We start from the raw sequence: 15,236 nt of genomic DNA, 5'->3' as shown, positions 1-15,236 counted from the left end.
AAGGTTGGGAAAATACCTCACTCATTCACAGGGAATGTCTCTAGCCTCCGACCAGTTGTCTTTCCCCCTCCACATCTGTCTCCATGTGGATTTGGTCTCGCACCACATAGCAGATGCATCCTACTTAGTCTGTTTGGTTCTTGAGAGCCTGTTAGTATAACTGACACATCTTCCTGCACCATTAGGAATCAGCCATAACTGAAGTGTTCTGGCTTCCTTGGCTATGAAGCCCTCGGGGATGATAATGATGCTCTTGCCTGCTGCCTCTTTCTGTTGTGCTGGAGTTCTGAGCTCCTGGCCTTGGGGCTCTTCATTCCAACATCACATAGGGCTATTTTAAAGAATCTCCTAAGTGCCTACATGGTACTCCACAGTACAGGGAGGGACAGAAACCTTACTGCACCGCCATCTGCTCAACTGAACATTTCTACACAGTACAGCAGAAACCATTCAACCCAATCCAACCCAACCCAACCCAGTCCAGTCCTCCAGCCTGATCATGTCTAAGCTAACGTATAGATACTTCCTCTCATACTTTTTCTCTGGGGGAGGGTGGGAAAGGCAGCTTTATCAATACATCACAGTTCAATTTGCCTTTGAATATTTGAATTTTTGAGCTGCCTCAGCTGTGCCACCCTGTGACCCAATCCTTACTTTCCACTGGTGTCCACTCTTGTTGGTTTTCCCAGAGAATATGTATCTGGGTATCAAGTTCAAAGTTCACCCTAGCTACAGAATCAGTGAAAATCAAATGAAAATGTAATAAGATGGTAATATCTTTGTTTATTTGGCCAGCGCTCTGGTTGAAGGACCGAGTCACTGTTTGTCATTACTTTTCATTGTACCTGTAAACAATTGGGTCTCCAAAAGGGCAATGGCCAACAGAGTAGACAGAGATGACATTAAAGCCAACTGGAAGGAAAGGACTGGGTATTCAGAGGGTAACGGTTCTAAAACTAACTTATAGGCTGTCTAGAGGTGTAGCCCAGTTGGAGAGCTTTGGTCTACTATGTAGATGGCCCTGGTTGGATCCTAGAACCAAACGTAGCTGCTTTGCCACAACCACGGAAGGTGGGGGGAGGGATTTGTAGCTTGTAAATCACTAAGTGTCTAAGGGACAAGACATTTTCCTTTTAAATAAAAGGGGGGAGAGAGAGAGAGAGAGAGAGAGAGAGAGAGAGAGAGAGAGAGGGGAGGCAACTCAAACCGACTTTTGAATTCTTTTTTTCCATTTCCTTCCACCCCAGCATGTGCTGCTAGAGGGAACGGAGAGCCATGGGCATGCCAGATATACCTCTGCTTCCATTAAGTTCCATATACCAGCCCTGTCCTTTCGGATCTTTATCTGTACAGTCAACAGCTTCCTAGAGTCCTAACACAGATCACCCAGAGACATTTTGCCCACGATCTGCTTCCTTTCCCACATGCACCATGCTAATTAAGGGGCTAATGGTCTTCATGCTGTGTTAGAGGCACAGAGGGGTTAGACCGTTAGAAGAACATGCTGCCTCAAGAGGCCCACACCAGTTGCAGACGTTAAAAAGCTGGAAGTAGGCAGGGTTAGGACTACTGAGGTCTAGTAATTTAAAACTTTTTAAAAAGAGCTTAGAATTTAAAGAAATGTGGAGATGGCTTTTCCCAAAGAGGGAACCGTTACTGAGCCCTTAGAAGCTATTATGTGTTCCTCCTCCAGAGCCTGACAATCGACTCCACTTAAATTTATCTTCTGCCTTTCTTTTCTTTCCTTCCTCCCCCATAAAGCATGTGTTCGTGCCCCAACCTCCCACTTTCCCGGCTCCTCAGTTCCCCATTCCAATCCATTCTGATACTCTGGGTCCAGTTACCACTCCTGGCTTGCTTGTCTGGTACAACTTCCACCCCAGCATCAAGTATGATCATTTCTCTTTGGAAAAAAAAAAATGTCTCATCCTGTATAGGGGCAGAAAATAACTCAAAAACAATATATATTTAAATTGAAACAGTAAAGTCTTTAAATTCCAAGCTGTTTTCCTAGTCGGGAAAAGATGACGGAAAAGAAGCAGTGATTTCAAACCAGCTCAGACTAGGTCACTCACTGGTAGTGGCAAATGGTCATTTTTCATTCTGTCCTGCAGTCAATCAAAGCGTGTGTGTATAGAGGGAGGGGCAGAGGGCGGCCTGATTTGTTTAGATGGAGGAAAAGGGAAAGAGGTAAATTAGGAAGAGCCCGGAAAGGCAGGAGGAGATGAAGCAGAAACTACGGAAAGGAGTGAGGGAAGACTGAGGTCGAGTAAAGGGAAACCGAGGAGGGACAGTGGAGAGAAGGGAAGGCAGCCCACGAGGCCAGGAAGGCAGGCAGGAGGCTGCAGGAGGGGAGGCTGCCATGCCTAGCCCCGCCCACCATGTCCTTCCTTACACTGTCTGTAGCTGCCTTATCTATTTTCACCTCAGGCAGGAGCCGCCCGATGTGCGAGCCAGGCCCGATGAGCGACACCACGCCATTGCAGTCCACGGTGCTGTTGCGTTTCACGCTGCGCCGCAGGCTGGGGAAGATGCGCGACGAGCGGCTGCACTGGCTGTAGCCGCTGTAGCCGCTGTAGCTGCTGCGGCGCTCGCGGGCGCGGATCGGGATGAAGAGCGAGTCGCGCCGGCCCTCACTTTCCTCCACTGTGCTGTGCTCGTCGTCTGCGAACTCGTTCTCCGAACCGGGGTCCCGGAACCGTCCAGGACCCCGAAAGCTGAAGATGCTGCTTTTGCTGTTGTGTCGGGAAAGGAAGGGCGAGCCTGGGATGCTGAGCAGCGACTGGGTGGTGGGGGATGAGAGAGAGGGAGAGAGAGAGAGAAAGAGAAAGAGAGGAGTAAGACCAAGCAGCCCCACGGCCCAGAGACATGGCCTCCCCCTGCCCTATGTGGCCCTGCCCAATGCGCCCCTGCTGTCCTCTGGCCACACCGGGACCCAGAAAGTCCTGTGGGAGGTTGGTCTGTTACCAAACATCTTACTCTTAATCACACCTCGCTGCCCAAATACCCAGGATCTCCAATGGACCCTGCTTGCAAATCACTGTTTCTTGTGCTTACGACCAGCTCCCACAGAATGTGCATTTAACGCCACCCAACTTGGGACTCCATGGCCCACCTAGCAAAATCAGAACTTGCCCTCTCTCCATGGGAACCTGCTGGAGTTCTGATAGAACTAGAAAACACCACTGTTTAGTCAGCCGACTCTCCTCTACTTTCAAGCTAACACCTTTTAAAATCAGAATTTAAATCGTTGTAAATAATTTATTTCCCAGCACTGACATGTTCAAGACTCTACCAAATTTTTCATTTATTTTTATCTTTCAGCATATTTTCTTTGCACACTCCCTCTAAAATTTTATGAAAGTGCATGTTTATGCTTACAAGTGTTTTATTGATCACCACTGAATACTTTTCTGAACAAAAGAAGCGCCTCTAAAATTTAAAACTTCCTTCTGTGGTGATGAGTCCCTGAGATATTTTTCAATTTCTCTCAGATTATAGTTTTTATGAATGTACCTGATCACACACGCACAAACACAATCTATCTATCTATCTATCTATCTATCTATCTATCTATCTATCTATCTAGTGTATATTTGACAAGCAATTAACTTAAAAGTAGCTATTGATGCACACCTTTCAGTGAGATGGCTGTTTTGTTTTGTTTTTTAAGTTCGCGCTTCCCCGTTTGTTGACAGGGTTACTTATGAGGGGAGGAAGCTATGACTCACCCACGCTCATTCCTAATAATCGATTTTAAGGGTTGGGCCCCTTATTCATGTAAATATTATCTTGGAAAGAATTGTATTATAATGTCATTCAATTCTTTGAACTCCTTCCAAGTTATATGCCGAAAACCATACTGCAGACTAGCAGCCAGATGTGCAGCCAGATGTATTTTAAGGACCTGCCAGATGATGAACTCACTCCTTTTCATTTTGTTGAGCATGGAGCGTGGTGAACTTGCTAGTGAATGTGTTGCCTGGCTAGAAGCAGCCCCTTTCCTGAATGCTGAGGGTCTTGGAAAGGGGGATATTAATGATTCTCGGACACTGTGTGCTACTCTTACTCTAAGGCAGCTCTGGCTAACACAACAGAAAAAGGGACAAGCAAAACCATGTTAAATTATCAACAGTGTGGATATTTTAAAGCAAAAGAATTTTATAATAGTACCTGCTCTAAATACATTGTATCAGAGTCTCATGGTACCTGCTTTAAATACATTATATCAGAGCCTCATAGTACCTGCTCTAAGTACATTGTACCAGAGTTTCATAGTACCTGCTTCAAATACATTGTATTACAGTCTCACAGTACCTGCTCTAAATACATTGTATCAGAGTCTCGTGGTACCTGCTCTAAATACATTGTATCAGAGTCTCATGGTACCTGCTCTAAATACATTGTATCAGAGTCTCATAGTACATGCTCTAAGTACATTGTATCAGAGTCTCATGCTACCTGCTTTAAATACATTATATCAGAGTCTCATAGTGCATGCTCTAAGTACATTGTATCAGAGTCTCATGGTATCTGCTTTAAATACATTATATCAGAGTCTCATAGTACCTGCTCTAAGTACATTGTATCAGAGTTTCATAGTACCTGCTTTAAATACATTGTATTACAGTCTCACAGTACCTGTTCTAAATACATTGTATTACAGTCTCACAGTACCTGCTCTAAATACATTGTATCAGAGTCTTAAGACTGCAGATTTACTGTCATTAGTTTAAGGGAGTCTGAAATATGATCTATTCCACAAAGGTAGTTTTCTATATCAAAGGAAGTGGTCAAATTAAACTTGCTTTCACTTGAAAAAGTATGTGTGCCACTCATAATAATTCCAATCCTGAATTTACAGCATTTCAGAATATTTGATTATAACTATTTTTCTCTTAATAGATGCATAGGAGGAAAGTGTTGTGGTGTAGTTAAGGTTCCTGTTTTAAAGAAGACTTTGTAGGCACCAATGCTTTCAATACTCCTTTCAGCTGACATCCTTAGGGCAAGGAGTCGCATAAGCTGACCTGGGATGGGGTAGGGTGGGGCATGGGGAGGGTACTGCAGGGGAGCTTTGGGCCCCGGGGCTTGATCTCAGCCACAGCTCTGTGTAGGTCACGGGTAGATCTGGTTCCTAAGTCTTCAGGTGCTGAAAGGGAGACAAAGCCCAGGGCGAGCTAACTTCTGTAAGAGGAAGGCACCAGGCTTTGAGGGAAATTTTACAGTTCAAAGCTGTAGCCAGAGTTTTTTGCCTCAGAGTTTAGGCCTACTTTTCTGCTAAAATGACTACTGTGTCAATATAGCATACATATTGCAAACATTAAAGGAAAACTGCAATACGCAGTTAATAATAATAACCCTGGTAGGGCTGCTGTGTTCAGGATTTTGCCCTTGACTGTCCAGAATTTCATTTCTGCTTCTATGTTCCAAAGTGTTTCTAGGTCCCTTCTCTTTTTGTAATGCACAAAGCCTCTGTCCCTAAATGGGTTACATTCTCTTTGAAGAATTCTAATTCAATGCACATCACCCGTGTCTTCCACTTGCTGCTTGGTCTTTTCCTGACTTGCCTCTAAAACCCACAAACTTCTGAGACATATCTGAGTTTTATCACTGGGGATCACACCAAGAAAATCAAAATCAGGACTGGAAGCACAGCCTGTTACAGCGCTTGCTGGAGTTTCACACGGGGCTGAGCTCTACCCCCAGTACCACAAAAAAACAAAACAAAAGTAAAAACAAAGAGAGAGTCATGAATCATACATAGGTTATTTTCACCTATGTGAAGGTAAAGTCATTGTGGAATGCTTGTGGCATGCCACACACAGGCCTTGTTCAGTAATAAATGTTAAAGGAGGACCCAGCACCCTCCATTACTATTCTGACACATCCTGGTGGTGAGAGTGGATGACACTGCGGTTAGATTCCATAATGCTGATTGTATCCTGTTTGTGAATGAGCGCTGGCATTATGAGGGCACACACATGGTCAGCTCTAGACTTCCTTCTCCCAAGTTGTGGGCTGGTAAGGGAGATCCGGGCCTCTCTACTTTCCTTTTCTTGTCTTACATGTGTGCGTGTTACACGTGTGCATGTGCGTCCTCACTGGATTCCTGCGCTTGTTCTACTCAGTCTGAGTGATGAGTGCAGCCTTTGCAGATCAAAGCTAGCACAAAGCTTACTGGCTTACAGTAAGACAAATGCACACTAGGAAATTTTATGGCAATTAACATTGTCATAACACCAAAGAATATGATAATTTCTAGAAATTCATTGTTGTTACATGTTACAATAGTATCAGCTCATGAACAACTGGAGGAAATAGTAACTAATCCTTCACCACAGACAGTCTGGTAAAAAATGTCTGGCTGAAAGATGGTGTCTTAAGATATAAAAATCACTGGCTGGAGAGATGGCTCTGCGGTTAAGAGCACCGACTGCTCTTCCAGAGGTCCTGAGTTCAATTCCCAGCAACCACATGGTGGCTCACAACCATCTGTAACGGGATCTGATGCCCTCTTCTGGTGTGTCTGTGAACTCATATAAATAAAATAAATAAATCTTAAAAAAAAATATAAAAACAAAAGCTGTGCATGCAGTCATTCCAGAACTCAGAAGGCTGAGGCAGGAGGATCACACAAGTTTGTGATCAGACTAGGCTATAACATCAAGATCCTGCCTCAGCAATAACCACCAACAAAAGGACACAGTGAGAGGAGTCTGTGCCTCTGCCCCAGACAGCTGCTCAATCCATCGTGTGCAGGACCACACTGGTGTGGTTTGTAGGAGGGAATGGTCAAAGCAGGAGAGGCAGGTCTGAGACAGCCCCAAACTGGAGAATTTTAATAATGTGGAGTGTATGTGAGCTATGGAGATAGTATTGGACTGCTAGGTACTCAGCTCTGGAGTGGTTTAGGGAAGGGAAATACTAGCTTGCACAGAAAGGAAGTAGCTAGGGACAGTAGCTTTGGGTTGGTTAAGTCACACATGAAGGAACACTCACAGGCAACTATAGGGGCCAGATATAAGGGAAATTTAATAAACTGCTCAGCGACACAAAGCATCTGAGAGCCTCACTAGAAAGACGTATGGACAAAGCAAACCGGGAGCACCTTTGGTAGCTCCCAGAGTCATCCTTAACAATTTGTACATCAGGAGATGCAGTAAGGCCTATTCCAGGATTGGGAGGTGTTTTCGTTAATATCATTGCTGCCCTTCAAGTGTGCACCAGGCAGCCACCCTGCCACAGGACTTTCCTTCTCTGTGGCTGCCACACCACTCCTTTCCTGTTGTCTAAATTCTCTTCCTTCCCATTGTTCGGCTTCTTCCTGTTAACTTCCCCAACCCTTGCACAGTGTCAAGCACCTCTTTGTGAGTATGGCATCCTTTTTATAGTTGTTAAATCTCCTTGGACCATCTACAAGGCCCTTACAAGCTTCATGCCATTTTCATCTCCTTATATCTCTTGGGCTGCTTTCTATATAGTAGATATAACTAGCTTCAATGGCTTATACTCTGATTATACACTGCAAACTGGCCATGCTCACAGGTCCCTGTTACCCCTCAACTGGATCATGTTCCACTGACACTGCTTTGTGCATTGTCTAAAGAAAGACACTCTATTTACTTGATGATAAAATTTAATTTTATTTAATAAAATACCTATTGGGTCTCAGGGCCATGGCTCTATTCACTCCTGAGACCAGTCAGGTTCATGAAAGGAGAAGGTCTTGCTTCTTATTTTAAAAATTGTTCTTGTCAACCAAGTGAGTGCTTCTGGCCCTTCTCAGATGGTCACATCATAGCTACTTAAGAAATATGACCTTCTATAGGTTTTTCTTGGGAGAATAGCTCTCGGGTGCTCTGGACCTAAGGGACAGGCCTTTCCATTCTCCATACATAAGAACCTAAGGACAGGCCTTTCCATTCTCCATACATAAGGACCTAAGGGACAGGCCTTTCCATTCTCCATACATAAGGACCTAAGGGACAGGCCTTTCCATTCTCCATACATAAGGACCTAAGGGACAGGCCTTTCCATTCTCCATACATAAATCTGTAGACATCCACAGGCATGTGACCATATTTGAAATATGACAGATAGATAGATAGATAGATAGATAGATAGATAGATAGATAGATGATAGATAGATAATAGATGATAGGTTGATAGATAATAAATGATAGGTAGGTATATAGATAACAGATGATAGATACATAGATGATAGATGATAGGTAAATAGATGATAGATGGATAGAGGATAGATGATTGATGGATGATAGATAGATTGATGATAGATAATAGGCGATATATAGATGATAGATGACTTGTAGTTGATAGATGGATAGATGGTCTTAAACAGCCTATTTATTTTTCCCTCACCATTTTCTTTCCAAAAGTGATTCTTAAAATGTGATACTAGGACTTCTAGAGACCTACCTAACCACTCTGCCTCCCAGCCAGGTCAAAACTGTTTGGTGATAATGCTGAGATGATAACTTTTTAAATTATTCTTATTTTCTCACGAGCATCTGAGGGAAGCTGTGGGCTGACAGCTTTGCTATATTTGAAGGCTTCTAAGATTTCCCCAGCATTTGGAAGCTCTGCATAGGCCAGGGAACCAAAGTTTGGCAAAGAGTAATGCGTGCTACCATCATGCATGGTTTAAGAGCTGTTGGTACAAAACAGCAAAGGAGTTTAGTATATCAGCATGTGGAAGTTTAAAATACATAAATATGTATAAGTTTTCTTAAATATAGCTCCTAATAACATAGACTAAAATATTTTTAAAGAAAAAAGCCATGTGGGGCCCTCCGTCACTTTTACATTTACGTGTGTGTGTGTGTGTGTGTGTGTATGCTGCTGTGCACATGTGTGCACCTTGTGGGAAGCCATTCGTGTCTGTTCCAGGAACTGAACTCATGTGGTCAGGCTTGGCAGCAAGGTCCTTTACCTACTGAGTCCTCTCATTGACCCCTCGATAATTTTTAAAAATATAAAGATGTTCTAAGACCATAAAGACCTGAGAACTTCTACAACAGGAGACACTTTACAAAACAGAAGCACAGCTTCAGGATAACTGTAACGGGAGTGTGGTGAGTCCTGAAAACTGAGAGAAATGAGTGGAGAGCGAGGGTTTGGGAGATGTCCGATGACAGCAAGCCAGGCATAGTGGCGCACACCTTTAATCCCAGCATTTGGGAGGCAGAAACAGGCAGAGCTCTGTGAGTTTGAGGCCAGCCTGGTCTACTGAGTGAGTTTGAGGACAGCCAGGACATCTATTTATCTACACAGTGAAACCCTGTCTTGAAAAACAAACAAACAAACAAACAAACAAGCAAGCAAGCAAACAAACAAACAATGAGAATGGAGAAGAAATGAAGCTATACCTGAACTGTGCTGTGGAAAACTGAAAATCCCTTAAACCATGTCTGTGTACCAGTGAAGAAGGACGGCTGGGAACACAATACAGTCAGAGAAACAGCAAGAGAGTCTCAGGGCAAAGAACATTGTTAGTGTGAGGTGTTTAAGTCTAAAGCCAGTCTTGGCACATAGTCAGCCACGTCTGCTAGCAATCTACTTTTTTTTTTTTTTTTCTATTTCCCAGTTTTACTTCCTAAGTGAGAGAGCAATCACTGGGACTCTGCTAAAGCCTATAGATAATCAGAGAGTATCCAACAGCCAAGCCTAGGAACCGAGAGGTTTCCATTGCGGAGCACAGTGATACTCTCAAGACAAGGACAGAACTACAGCAAAGCTGCAGACACAGGCCCCAAGAGAGCAGGACCAGGAAAAAGGGGGGTGTGAAGGTGATGCAGAGGTGGCCTGTGGGCCATGATGGCATCCTAGAGGGAGGGAAATCAGGTTTCTACAAGTCCTGTGTTCATTTGGCTAACTGTGTCTGAATGACAGCCATGGGTATGAAAGCAGAGGTTAGGACTTGAGTAGAAGAAAGGATATGAAAATTAAAAAATCATAGATGAAAGGCACATAAACAAATACATAGACAGAAGGCACATTAAACAAATGCATAGATAGAAGGCACATAAACAAATGCATAGATAGAAGGCACATAGCCAGAAGGCACATAAGCAAATGCATAGACAGAAGGCACACACAGTAAAAAGCAACAAGGAGGCTTGTACAATGTGATGGAAAGATGGAGCGGAGATTTCTGCTCTGGGAGGAAGGACCAGGAGACAGTTCTTCACGGCAAGATGTGAAGATCATCTGTGATGTGGACATTTACATATGGGACAATTCCACACATGGCAGAAACCAGCAGTCACATATGTGAAATAACTGGTGGACACCTGATGGGGTCCAATGACTGAGACTGGAGAATGATCGTATGCACGCTGGTGCAGGCGACTCCATGAACTCGATGATAAGGAGCCAGGACTTGATTAGCAGACAGAATTACCCTCATTAGGGAAATCCTCTCATTCTTTTTAATTAAACTATTCTGTTTTAAAATTTTATTTATTTATATTATTTATGAGTACACTGTAGCTGTCTTCAGATACACCAGTGGAGGGCATCGGATCTCATTACAGATGGTTGTGAGCCACCATGGGGTTGCTGGGAACTGAACTCAGGACCTCTGGAAGAGCAGTCGGTGCTCTTAACTGCTGAGCCATCTCTCCAGCCCCTAACTAAACTATTCTAAATTGTCACTATTTCTCTAATGTCCAAGTCAAGCTCATTTCCTTTGACAAGATTTTATATTTCCTATGATATGGAAAAATGAAAGCAGTCAGGAGAATCTTCCTGTCCACCTTTGCCTATTTCCTGAGATCTCACGGAATAAGGGATAAGGTGCCCTTTCTCGCTAACGACTACATCTATTTCCGCGTTGTCCAAGACCGTGGCCAAGGCTATCCTGCTGCACACCGCTCTGTAACCTGGTACTGCTGTCTTTTGTCTACCGGCATTATAAAAATGCTGATTTCATCCAGACTCTTCTTTGTGTTTATTATTTGTTTATTTTGAAATTTTATTATTTATTTTACGTGCATGTGTGTTTTGCCTGCCTGTCTGTCTGTCTGTGTGCTATATGCATGCCTGGTGTTCATGGAGGGCAGAAGGTGGCATTGGATCCTCTGGAATTGGAGTTAGGTTGTGGGCTACCAAGTGGGAGCTAGGGATCGAACCTGGGTTCTCTGCAAGAGCAGTCAGGGTTCTTTTCTTTGAGGCAGGGTCTCTGTGTAGCCCTGGCTGATCTGGAACTCACTTTGTAGACCAGGCAGGCCTCAAATTCAGAGATCCTCCTGCCTCTGCCTCCTGAATGCTAGGATTAAAGGTATCCATTCCTGCTTGGAGCATGTGTTATTTTCCTGACATAGGGGCTTGCTTTGCAGGTTGGCTCTGGACTCGGGATCCTCTTGCCTTAGCCACTGGAGTGTTGGGATTATCAGCATGTGCCAAATAACAAGCTTTCACACAGGCTCAAATAAATTACCCCTAAGACTTTCACAACAGCTATCATTAGCAACACTCACACACAATTGTTATGGGGCAGTTTGGCCACTAGGAGGGGAAAAAGTCCCTTCTGGTGTTTTGACCTACAGCTTGCTAGTGTGAAGTAGTCACTAGTGTGAGGCAAGGCTGCCAAGTAGGAGACTACAGCCCTGGGCCTGTCTGACCAGGGGGAGGAAGGACAGGTGCTGGGGAGGAGCCTGGGAGCTGCAAGGCCAAGCAGGATGAAGAAAGCGGGACTCTCTTGGTTTATTTGAGACAATACACAGACTTTACCTGATTCATGATGGAAAATTTCCTCCCTATCCTATTGTCTGGCAGCCGGAAGGCCTTCCTTCTCATGCCATCTTCCGACTCTGACTTAAACACCTTCTCGGGGTCCCCCTTCTCCTCCCCTTCAGAGAGCTCCTTCTGCTTCCTCTTCTTCCGTCGGTTCCGACGCTCCTTCGCGCTCTTGGAACTGAGTTTAGACAGCTCAGATGAGCTCCTCGGAGAGCCTACCCCATCTTCCCCTTCTTCTTCAATGGCATCTTCTGAGACGGTGCCCGCCGAAGTGGCCATTGCAGCAGCCTAGGAAAGGGACCACAGCAATAGACCTGGTCAGAAGCATTATCTGGGGCCACCCAATCAGACACTAACAGACACGGACATGGGGAAGCCCATCCTGCTGGAGGAGGCTGAGGTCAGCACTGGCTGCTTCCACTCTCTGTGAACTTGCATCCTGGTACTCAGGCCAAGATGGCCAGCACATCTCATGGTGAGCATGCTGGAGATTTATTCTGAGCATCCCAGGTAAGGACCTGGCTGCTGTCTTCATACCAAAGGATGAAGTGAGTGACAATGGAAATGAAGGCTTAGAAACGATATTACACAGTAGCGGGCAAACACTGCAATGTGTGTGTGTGTGTGTGTGTGTGTGTGTGTGTGTGACTCATGTGACTCATATATACAAGTAGGAAGTTACATATTAACAGTAATAGAATAACAAATTGTTTCTAAGTTTTATTTTTTGCCAACATCTTCATTTTAAGTGTTTAAAACCTATTTATTATTGTATGTATGTGCGTGGGAGTGTGTCTATGTGTGTGCATACAGATATCAAAGGACAACTTTTATAAAGTCAGTTTTTGCATTCTGGGGATCAAGCTCAGGTCACCAGGCTCATGTGGAAAGCTCCCGTGACCGCCCACTGAGCCGTCTCACTGTGTCTCTCACCTCCTTAAATATGTGTGTGTTGTGTATATGTGTGTGTATGTGTGTGTATTTTTTGTGTATTGTCTGTATTTGTATATATTTGTGTGTATCTATCTGTATATATTTGTGTGTGCATGTGTGTGTATTTTTGTGTGTCTGTGTATTTCTATGTGTGTGTATTTGTATGTGTGTGTATTTGTGTGTGTGTGCCTGTGTGTATGTGTGTATATGTGTGTGTGCAAATGTATATGGTTGAGGCTAGAGGTCAACCCAGGATTCCACTCACCTTGTTTTGTGAGACAGGGTCTCTCACTAGCCTGGAACTCACTAAGTAGGCTAGGCTGGCTGGCCAGGACCCCTGGGACCCACCTATTTCCACCTATGGACACGGCTTCAGGGAGCCACCATGTCTGGCTTTTTGTGTGGATTCTGGGGATCAACTTGGGTCCTCACCCTTCTGTGGCAAGCACTTCACTGTCTGCGTTCTCTCCCCAGGCCCCTGTATTTTGTTTTAAGTTAGAAATAATATTCTCTGGCCATAGTGAACCCATCAAGGGTATCCCAGTGTTTCTCTAATCAGAAAGTGGGTAGGTGTGGGGTATTGCCCAGTGCACAGATGCACGAAGCTCTGTGTTCAGTCTCCAACCCTGAGCCAATAAACAAACCAGACAGTGCCACAGCAGAAACTGCTTGTCGCTCGCTTCCAGTCACCACAGGAGTTGAATGCTGAGTTGAGAAAGTCAATAAAAGAGCGTGTGCACTGGCAATCAGCCAATCAGTGGGAGCCTTAGCCTCTGAGACCCGGAAGAAGGCGGGGCACGCAGGGCTGCCCACTCACCTGCGCCTCCTCCTGCTGCTTCTTGAGCTGCTCCAGCATCGCCTTGAACTCTGCCTCTTTCTGCTCTGCCTCCTCCAGTGTTGCCTGGTTCTGCTCTTCGTAAGCCATGGCCACCACAGCCAAGATCAAGTTCACCAAATAGAAAGAACCCACGAAGATCACCAAGACAAAGAAGATCATGTACGTTTTCCCAGCCGCTCGTAAGGTCTGAAAGAGGAAGGCCACGTTCTCAGTGTGAGCCGGGTTCCTCAGCAGGGACTGATGCCGGCTTGGGGGGGGGGGGGCTCAGAGTTTCCTTGCATGGTACCTTGCTCCCACTCCATATCCCAGTGGTCAAATGTCTTCCTATTGCTTATCTCTCACTTCCATTGTAGAAGAATGTCTCCTTGTATTTTGCTTTCACAGAAAAATATTCTGTCTGCCTGTCTGTTTTAGAAAAGGTCTTGCAATGTAGCCCTGGCTGGCATGGAGCTTGCTATGTAAATCAGACTGGTTTCAAACTCCCCAGTGACCTTCCTACCTCCTTCCACCCCCACCCCCCACCCCCCCCACCCCACACCCCCATACCCCCTCCCCCACCCCCGTCTCCTGAGCACGGGGATCTTAACCTACACCACAGGCCTGGCTCATCTTGAGTCTTTCAGTCAGCAAGCACTTAGTGGGATTTTGTGTCTGTTATGCTCAACAGTAAGGACTGACTTGGGGATTGGAAACTGAAGCTTCTCTTAAAGAGGCTCCTTTTTGCAGAGGGAGAGTTATTTTCTGTCCTCTAACCAACCAGCATCATCAGCCAGAGACAAATGCAGTGGCTTGTCAGGACTTCTAAGGTTAGCAAATCAGCGCCACCAGTTCCCTCATTATGACTTGTGAGTTACAAGACAATGAAGTCATCTTGGAATGGGGACCACACACCTGAACAAGACCAAATGCAGTATGGCTCTAAAAATATTGATAAGTCATACTTCAAGGTCCTCTGGAGAGAGACCCCATCATTTAAGCACCTAGGAAGGGGCCCTGCACAAACAAGTGTTTGCTGTTTCTTAAACAAACGTGCTGACAGCAGAAGTCCAAAAGAAGATGCACACTGCGGAGAGCAACCTGAGAGGAAGCAGGCGCTCTGAGGCGGTCGGGGTGTCAGCTTCCACAGCTGACTAAACAGTCAAGAAACTGGGCTAAGAGCTGGCTGAATTCATCCATCCCGAGGGATCGAGAAACGCCGTTCCCAGATCATACTTAATGTCTGCAGTATGGGTGTGTCGCACAGAAAGTCCCCAGCTTGCCATACCCCAGTGTACTCACCAGCTGGTATAAGTTCTCCCAGTAGTCCTGAGTCATGAGGCGGAACAGTGCCAGGAAGGCCCAGCTGAAGGTGTCGAAGCTGGTGTAGCCGTAGTTGGGATTTCTTCCTGCTTTCATGCACTGGAACCCCTCTGGGCATTGCCTGAAGAAGGAAAGGGACACAACGGGAATGGAACACAGCTCAGTGCAAGAGGACTTACCTTGTAACTCCAAGGCCCTAGATTTCATTCCTGGCAAAAGATACACACAAATGCGTACATCCACATGTGTGTATGCACACACACACACACATACCCACACACAAATGCATATGTGTGCATATAAACACACACACACACACACACACACACACACACACACACAAACATGGGGAGGAAGTTCAGCATTTTTCAAAATAACCCCACCCAGTCCGGACCTCAATGATAAT

The 15,236-nt window shown here is 45.1% G+C and overlaps 1 protein-coding gene across 12 annotated transcripts in view; it reads right to left on the bottom strand.

Annotated features, from left to right (window-relative positions):
- Scn8a (sodium channel, voltage-gated, type VIII, alpha) overlaps positions 1–15,236 on the bottom strand; it is a 176,076-nt gene that overhangs the window by 59,468 nt on the left and 101,372 nt on the right. For 7 of the 12 annotated variants that reach the window (XM_017316515.2, XM_017316519.2, XM_017316516.2 and 4 more), the window contains exons 9-12: positions 14,810–14,951; positions 13,511–13,717; positions 11,755–12,048; positions 2,396–2,782 (exon numbers count right to left, since the gene is read on the bottom strand). In XM_017316515.2, the coding sequence (XP_017172004.1) occupies positions 2,396–2,782; positions 11,755–12,048; positions 13,511–13,717; positions 14,810–14,951 (1,030 nt within the window). The remainder of the gene's footprint in view (positions 1–2,395; positions 2,783–11,754; positions 12,049–13,510; positions 13,718–14,809; positions 14,952–15,236) is intronic. The other 5 variants (XM_006520656.2, XM_006520651.2, XM_006520655.2 and 2 more) reach the window with 1 other exon arrangement.

This window comes from Mus musculus, chromosome 15 (genome assembly GCF_000001635.26).
Source record: "Mus musculus strain C57BL/6J chromosome 15, GRCm38.p6 C57BL/6J".
Classification (NCBI taxonomy): Eukaryota; Metazoa; Chordata; class Mammalia; order Rodentia; family Muridae; genus Mus; species Mus musculus.
Note: the sequence above shows the minus strand (reverse complement) of the source record. Positions and strands in the feature narration are given on the sequence as shown.